Source organism: Styela clava, chromosome 1 (genome assembly GCF_964204865.1).
Source record: "Styela clava chromosome 1, kaStyClav1.hap1.2, whole genome shotgun sequence".
In the NCBI taxonomy this organism is placed as follows: Eukaryota; Metazoa; Chordata; class Ascidiacea; order Stolidobranchia; family Styelidae; genus Styela; species Styela clava.
The window spans coordinates 16,377,271-16,386,418 of NC_135250.1; the positions used below are offsets into that span (position 1 = coordinate 16,377,271).

Genomic DNA, 9,148 nt, shown 5'->3' on the forward strand with positions numbered 1-9,148 from the left:
AATTTTATTCTGATTTTTATCTTTTGTGTTAGCTTTGGTTTTTCTTTATCACCTTCGCAAATTAACCGTCCCATTTTTATGCGATCAATTTTATTTTATCATTATCGACACTGGTATACGGATATTTATGGAAACGATAGTTTTTTAAAACCACCTTAGTACTGAATAAAAATTACGGGTTTCTAATTTATTAACCAACTGTTACATCGAGAATCGCATTCACTTAATTTTTGTATTGACTTAGTAGTAATTTATTTGTTATTGTTGACGCCGTAATTTCCCTTGATTGACAGTGTGCTTCCACACACTTTGTTACGAAACAATTGAGAGAGTCTTCGTGGCAATTGCTTGCCCAGACATGTCTCGCTTAGACATGGATAGTTTCGGTAATTTGCTTTAGATAGCGCTTTACTTTTGCAGAGAATGGCGCTCGTTTCGTTGTAATTTGTAAATAAGTTAAACTTGTTCAGCGACCTTGGCTTTCTGTTTTGACTGTAGGACGATTAAATATTGTAGATTATGGCTGCCCACATAGGCCTATCTTAGGGATATTTTATGAGCATTAAATGGCCTTTTGTGATTGATTTTACAGTTATAGTTTGTTTAATTGATTTGTTCGGATTTCATTGACGAATGATTTCATTTTCAACTTATGATAATTTAAGCCTGGAATAGCAGACAAATTCGGTATGTTATAATTTGTAACTCTTTCTGATTTGAAGACTGCAAGTTATTCAATAGTAATTTGGTTCGACTTAATAATTAACTATGTTTGATAATTATGTTCATAAATTTGAGTAGGCTTTCTAAAGGCCGAATTGTGTATGGTTATTTATTTATTGCAAGTATTTTGTATTGATTTGTTTTTACGTTTGTATTAAGATAACCGTGTCAACTGTATACTTCGAGTTGTGTGATTTTCTGGATTGAGGATACAAACTTGGGGCTTGAAAGACCGCGTTATTGAACTGTTAATAAATATCTAGTGTGCAGTCGGTGTCGTCCAGGTCACAAAGAACGGCTGTTACATTGAAGTTATCGAATTTCCGCAAATGAAGTTATCAAATTTATGCAAATAAAGTCATCTGATTTGCATAACAAAAGTATCGTCGAATGCCGGCAGGAGTTCGGTAAATCGTCAAAATTGAAGAAATCATCCTAGTGTTGAACATTTAAACTTTTGTGTTGCATGTTTGATGAGCACTGTAATTGTACATTATGGATGCGCAATCTGTTTCGAAATCAAATTTAGAAGAGTTACGTGCTCGTATGAAGGAATTATATCAAGATGCTGAGGGACTTATGTCAGACTACAAAAATCGAGATTTGTTGAAATTGAAAAGTGCTGACGTTGACAAACGGTTCACCGAGTATTCAAATGCTCATGAAATTCATGTGAGTACTTTACGTTCTGAAGAAGATCGAAGAAATGTCAGTGAATTTTTCCAGTGTGAACTGCGCGAGTTTCAAGAATTTAATGTGCACTTACGTGATTGGTTCAAAAAGAGTGACGCTGATGGTCATAAATCATCGACACATAGCCCTAAAGCACGTTCTATAATTTCTGGGAAAAGTTCCCGTCGTTCGTGTGCCAGTTCAAGTTCGAGTACTAAACGTACAGAAGCCATTGCCATCAGAGAACTTGCTCATGCTAGTATTTGGCAGCAAGTAGAAAAGGATGCCGCAAAAAAGCGAGAAGATGATGCGAAAATGGCAGCGGAGAAAATGAAATTAGATGCCCAACTTGAAGCCGAAAGGCTAGAGCAAGAAGCACAAAAGCTTAAACAAGAGGCTGCACAGCAAGAGCGAGAAGCTCGAATGAAGGCTGAAAAGCTGAAACGCGATGCTGAAATAAGAGCTAGACAAATTGAAGAAGATGCTCAAAGTGGAACAAAGCGTTTGGAATTGCAGCATGCGTATGAATCAGCCTGTATAGCAGCCGATGTATGGGAAAATGCTTCGCAGGGAGACGAAGGTATGTCATTATATGAAAATATGTCTCGTTCACATTCACCTAATCAAATCCAAGAAGTACCAGTGAATGAAGTAGGAGTGCCGGTATTAAAGCCTCCTGATGTGAGACCTAAATTGCCAGCATCAGATTTGTTATCACAATCTCGAGTCAGAATGGAAAATCCTGTACTAAATGTTAGAAGACCTGCTTCTACTGATAATGTGCGAGATGATGTGAATGTGAATATTCCTAATCAGTATGAATCAGTGAACCGACCTTCGTACACAGAACCACACATCCCACCACAAAGAAACACGCATGATCAATCGTCACCGAATGTGGAAAGTTTATTGGGCAATATGGCATCTATGTTGCAAGACGGAATTGATAGACCTCGACCTGAATTATTGCATTTTAGTGGAATAGAGACTGAATATGTCCGGTTTATCACTAACTTCAACTTAAATATTGATAGAAGAGTACATGATACAAGTACAAAGTTGTCATATTTGGTACAATACTGCGAAGGTGATGCGAGGGAACTGATTATGCACTGTACAATGTTGCCACCCGACGAAGGTTATAAAGAGGCATGCGATTTGCTCCGAAAGACATACGGTCGACCAATGCTTGTGGCTAGAAAATATTCGGAAAAGTTGACTAAAGGACCATGGTTGAAACCTGGAGATAACGAAGGTTTGTTACGTCTTTCTCAAACGTTAGAAGAATGTTTAGTCACTTTGACACATTTGAAATATTTTGGGGATTTGGATAATTTTGATACTATTTTGTCCATCGTATTACGACTTCCTCTCAAGTTGCAGAACAACTGGGAAGAATCAGTGGCAGAATTAGATGGACAAGATAGAGAAGTGAGATTTAAAGATCTTGTTCGATTTATGAAGAAAAAGGCTGCGGCTGCAAATACGCCTTATGGAAAAGCCTTGAGAGCTCGAAGGGAGCAAGAACAGCAATATCGTTTACGATTTCAATCCTCGAATAGGCGAAAGATTCACGCTCATTCTACTGCTGTGACTTCAGCTGTTGACAGCAGTGTTACCAGTGCAAAACATATTGAAAAGGGAAGAGATGTCTGTCCTGACTGTTTGAAGACGTCACACAAACTTGTTGACTGTTACAAATTCCTGCAGAAGTCACACGGTGACCGCTTGAAGATTGTTAGAAAGGCAAGATTGTGCGATAATTGTTTTGTATATGGTCATATGTCGAGAAATTGTCGTAAACCACCTGCTTGTATTGTTGACGGGTGTAGGTTGAAACATAACACTTTATTGCACAGAAGAGAACAAGAGACATGTACCCAGACAGAAAATGCTGCTGGTATAAATGAGTCAAAAGTTGAAGCATATGCGACTTCAAAAAGCTCAGCAGGATGTTTTTTGAATATTGTCCCTGTCAAGATCTGCGCCAACAGGAGAGAAATAGAAACATATGCATTTCTAGATGAAGGTTCTACTGCCTGCTTGTGTGATAAGCGACTTCTTGATCTATTGAAGTTGAGGGGCAAGAAAACGCAGTTTTCGTTGACAACTGTGAATGCGGTACCAACATCACAAGATGGTTATGCGGTTGATTTTACTGTAAAATCACTTGATGGTAGAGAAAGTGTTGATTTATCTTATGTGCTAACTGTTGATAGACTGCCTGTTAAAGCTAATGAAGCACAATTTGATGTACAAAGTTATGCACATTTGAAGGGATTGAAGATTCCTACTCTGCCGTGTAAAGATGTGATGTTGATGATTGGGGTAAATGTCCCTAAAGTGTTTTGGACAATGGATGAGAGACGAGGGAAACACAATGAACCTTCGGCGAAGAAATCCATTTTAGGATGGTCATTGGTTGGACCAGCTTTATCTCACGAGAGAAACAGTGATGTTCACATTCATTGCGTTCAAGTGCAAGAGGGAGACTTGCTGAGTCAGCAAATCAAATGTTTGTGGGAAAGTGATTTTAAAGACGCTTCACTGTCGCCTATTCCATCAATGTCTAAGGAAGACAAATACGCATTGCAATTGATGGAAGATTCAGTTGAGATCGTGGACGGACATTATCAGTTACCATTGCCATGGAAGCCAGGATGTCCTGATTTGCCAGACAATCGAAGTGTTGCGATGAAACGCTTAAAGTACATTGAACGAAAATTGAAGAGTGATCCGGTTTTGAAAAAGAAGTACTGTGATACTATGGAGAAATATATTAGTCTTGGATTTGCAAAACGTATCCCGAATGAATATAAAGTTGGCCGTAAAGGTGCAGTTTGGTACTTGCCTCATCACCCTGTGTTTTCTGAACAAAAGCCAGGCAAGGTACGCGTTGTCTTTGACGCTGCATCACGTTGTATGAATACTTCCTTGAATGACCAACTATTGAGAGGCCCGGATTCGGCAAATTCTCTACTTGGAACTCTTCTCCGCTTTAGACAACATGAAATAGCTATTGTGGCTGACATCGAAGCAATGTTCCATCAGGTGAAAGTGCACCCGAAGGATTGGAATGTATTGCGATTTATGTGGTGGCCTGGAGGTGATTTGTCACAGGATCCATCAGAATATTTTATGGTCAGGCACATATTTGGTAGCGTCTCATCTCCATTTTGTGCTAATTGGAGTCTGAAGAAGACAGCTCAAGATCATCAAGATGAATTTGACGAAAATGTTGTCAAAGGAGTTGAGCGAAATTTTTATGTTGATGATTACCTGAATGGCTCATCTACTGTAGACCAGGGAATTCATATTGTTCGAGAAACGAATAAATTGCTGGAGAAAAAAGGATTTCATCTAGCAAAGTGGAAAAGTTCCAATCCTGAAGTTCTGTCGGAGATTCCTGCTAAAGACAGAGCGGACTCTGCGTCAAGTGTAAATTTAGAACCTGAAAAGATCGATCGAGTACTCGGAATAAAGTGGAATATCCAAGAAGATTGTTTTGGATTTGATGTTAATGTGAAATCAAAACCCGCAACAAAAAGAGGGATTTTGTCTGTACTCAGTTCGATATTTGACCCGATGGCAATAGTGGCACCTGTAATACTTAAAGCGAGGATTTTGATGCAGCAATTATGTCGAAATAATTATGGATGGGACGATGAAATATCGAATAGTGAAAATTTATTGTGGAACAGGTGGCTCGAAGATATTCCTGGACTTGAGAATATATTCATGCAAAGATGTTTTGCGCCTTCTGGTTTTGGCAATATTGTGACTCGTCAAATACACCATTTTGCAGATGGCTCTGCAGTTGCCTATGGGACTGTATCGTATTTGCGACTAATCAATGAAGATGGGAAGATTCATGTTGCGTTTCTTTTAGGAAAAGCTCGACTTGCACCCATCAAAACTGTTTCAATACCACGGCTGGAGTTGACTGCTGCCGCTCTTGCAGTCAAATTAGATTTATTTCTGAGACGTGAATTAGACTTCGAAGAAAAGGAGTCGATGTTTTGGACAGACTCAACTTCCGTGCTTTTGAGTATTAATAATACATCACGAAGATTTCCAACATTTGTGGCAAATCGACTTGCAAAGATTGAAGAGGGATCGAATGCTTTGCAGTGGAGATATGTACCTACAGATTTGAATCCGGCAGACGATGCATCCAGAGGGTTGTCGGTACAATCGTTGATGGATGAACGATGGCTGAAGGGACCATCATTTCTCCAAGAGCAAGAGGAATATTGGCCTAAACCGCCAGTACAGTTACCTGAGCTTCCTGATGAATTTGTAAGATGCAAGCCACGAGTTGTTGCGAATTATGTTTCTGAGTTTGCTTTGAAGCCATTGGATAAATTCATTTCATATTTCTCAACATGGTATAAATTGAAAAAGGCAAGTGCATGGATGATTCGATTCAAAGAATACCTTCATAAGAAGAAGAAGAAATATAAGTGCAATGAGAAACTTGAAGTTGAAGAATTGCGAGTTGCTGGAGACGACATTTTGAAATACATACAGAGACAAGAATTTGGCGAAGTTATTGATGCCTTGCTGAACGACAATCATAGAAGTACAACTGGGAAACAAGTACTGAAGAGATTGAAGATTGCAAATTTTCTGCATAAACTCAATCCGATTATGAAAGATGGCTTCATCAGAGTTGGTGGGAGATTGAGAAATGCACCGGTTGATTTCGATGTTAAACATCCGATTATACTTCCACAAAAACATCATGTAACTGAGATGATTATAAGAGAACATCATGTATCTACACATCATTCTGGTATGGGGAGTACATGGACTTCTCTGAGACAACGATTTTGGATTGTTAAAGGAGGCGCTATGGTGAAATCTGTTATCAGAAAATGCATGTTTTGTCGAAGAAGAAGTTCACCTGTGAGTAAACAGATTATGGCAGATCTTCCGAAAGAAAGAGTCACCCCAGGTGAAAGACCATTTACCTATGTTGGAGTGGATTACTTCGGACATTTTCTTGTAAAGCAAGGACGAAGTACTGTCAAGAGGTGGGGCTGTATATTTACATGCATGACAACTCGTGCCGTACACTTGGAAGTTGCATACTCGATGGATGCAGATTCATTCATAAATGCGTTAAGAAGATTTATTGCACGTAGAAGTAGACCATTCAAGTTCATCTGTGACAACGGTAGTAACTTCGTTGCAGCAAATAAAATCCTACGTAAAGAAATAGAAGTTTGGAATTCAAGCAAAGTTGGACAATTTTTGCGTCAGGAGAATATTAAATTCCAATTCAATCCACCTACTGCTTCTAATTTTGGAGGATGTTACGAAAGATTAATTCGATCAGTTCGAAAGATTTTGGTTGCTCTCTTACACGATCAGTTGGTGTCAGATGAAGCTTTGGCTACTATTTTTTGTGAAGTGGAATCACAGTTGAATTCCAGACCCATCACTCCAATAAGTTTCGATCCGAAAGATGATGAGCCACTCACTCCAAATCACTTGCTATTACTGAATCCTACAAGTAATTTACCTCCTGGCTTATTCGACAAAAAGGATTGTTACACTCGAAGAAGATGGAGACAAATTCAGTATTTAGCTGATCAGTTTTGGATCAGGTGGACCAAAGAATACTTACCCACACTTCAAACACGACAGAAATGGACTTCGAAGGAACGTAATATGGAAGTTGGTGATATTGTGCTACTTGTGGACAATACTATACCGAGAGGGAAGTGGCAGACTGGGCGTGTTATGGAAACTACACCTGATAAACTTGGAGCTGTGCGTCAAGTTACTGTGAAGACATCCAGGGGTTTATTGAGAAGGCCAATTGCAAAGTTGTGCTTGATTCATAGAGTTAATGAGTAAAATGTTTTCAAGTGTGTGATATCCTCGATGTAAGAAAGTTGTGAGTAAGATGTTTTCACTGGGTTCCAACATCTGGCTGGGGGAATGTTACATCGAGAATCGCATTCACTTAATTTTTGTATTGACTTAGTAGTAATTTATTTGTTATTGTTGACGCCGTAATTTCCCTTGATTGACAGTGTGCTTCCACACACTTTGTTACGAAACAATTGAGAGAGTCTTCGTGGCAATTGCTTGCCCAGACATGTCTCGCTTAGACATGGATAGTTTCGGTAATTTGCTTTAGATAGCGCTTTACTTTTGCAGAGAATGGCGCTCGTTTCGTTGTAATTTGTAAATAAGTTAAAACTTGTTCAGCGACCTTGGCTTTCTGTTTTGACTGTAGGACGATTAAATATTGTAGATTATGGCTGCCCACATAGGCCTATCTTAGGGATATTTTATGAGCATTAAATGGCCTTTTGTGATTGATTTTACAGTTATAGTTTGTTTAATTGATTTGTTCGGATTTCATTGACGAATGATTTCATTTTCAACTTATGATAATTTAAGCCTGGAATAGCAGACAAATTCGGTATGTTATAATTTGTAACTCTTTCTGATTTGAAGACTGCAAGTTATTCAATAGTAATTTGGTTCGACTTAATAATTAACTATGTTTGATAATTATGTTCATAAATTTGAGTAGGCTTTCTAAAGGCCGAATTGTGTATGGTTATTTATTTATTGCAAGTATTTTGTATTGATTTGTTTTTACGTTTGTATTAAGATAACCGTGTCAACTGTATACTTCGAGTTGTGTGATTTTCTGGATTGAGGATACAAACTTGGGGCTTGAAAGACCGCGTTATTGAACTGTTAATAAATATCTAGTGTGCAGTCGGTGTCGTCCAGGTCACAAAGAACGGCTGTTACACCAACGACGAGCGTATTCTCTCATTTGATTATACTTGCGATTTCCTCGCGACGAAGACTTGTTTTTGCAGCGTTTTCTGCATTATCCGACATTAATGCCATTTTTATAATAATAATTATTGATGTCGACTTATTGACGATATTCCGATTACCATGCTTCATTTTACATTCAATCATTTCGCGGACTGAATGTTTATAACATTATTTGCGATAAATTTAGATCAAATATTATTTATTTGCGTATAATTTAAATACCGAACTTATATGACATGCCTTCTCCGAAAATACAAAGTTTTATCGCAAAACAATGCATTTTGTGACATTTATTTTACACTCACAACATTTATTTGCTAACTCAAGTCGGCGATCCTATCGGCCAACATTGACAAAAGTTTGGTCGAGTGCCGGTGGTATTCAAGTCGACGATAAATCAAAATAAGCTGCCGCATTTGGTAAGACAGTTAATCATATATGGCCGAAATATTGAGAGGAATTGTGAAAAACATCATGAGCAAGGCCAAGTCCGGACTGATATATAAGATAAAACCGTTAACAGAACATCAAGATTTTGTAATAGAAAATGGATCTCGCACAGAATAAACACACAGGCTCATATTTGATTATATATGATAGCAGTTAAATTTTCAACGGTCCGCGAGGAATCCGTCGTTTTGGTTCATTACGCAATCTCTCTTTTGTCGTCAAATTGCTATTTGATAAGCGCACATTAATTATCACGGCGAGGTATTGGCGCGAGTGATCAATCGCTCTTTTTGCTTATTTGGTTCCAATTCGTCGCGAAAGCTCTTCGTTAAATTTCACAAGATCGTCGTGTTGAAAGGTTATGGATATTTTCCTGTTTATACCCCAAGTCTGAAATGAAACAGCCAAAAACAATATGATATTCCATGTTCATATATCAAGTGTTGATATTAACAATAAAGAATGGTTAAGCATTGCTAATCCACACTTG

The 9,148-nt window shown here is 38.2% G+C and overlaps 1 protein-coding gene across 1 annotated transcript; it reads left to right on the forward strand.

The window, feature by feature from the left end:
• The first annotated feature begins 245 nt into the window (after positions 1–245).
• On the forward strand, positions 246–7,358 carry LOC144420938 (uncharacterized). The gene is made up of 2 exons (XM_078110798.1): positions 246–687; positions 883–7,358. Exon 2 carries the CDS (start codon positions 1,219–1,221, stop codon positions 7,258–7,260), a length of 6,042 nt encoding a protein of 2,013 aa, XP_077966924.1. The 5' UTR covers positions 246–687; positions 883–1,218; the 3' UTR covers positions 7,261–7,358.
• The last annotated feature ends 1,790 nt before the right edge of the window (positions 7,359–9,148 follow it).

Excerpts from the sequence above, each read along its gene's own strand:
- LOC144420938 (XM_078110798.1), top strand. The coding sequence starts at position 1,219 with ATGGATGCGCAATCTGTTTCGAAATCAAATTTAGAAGAGTTACGTGCT.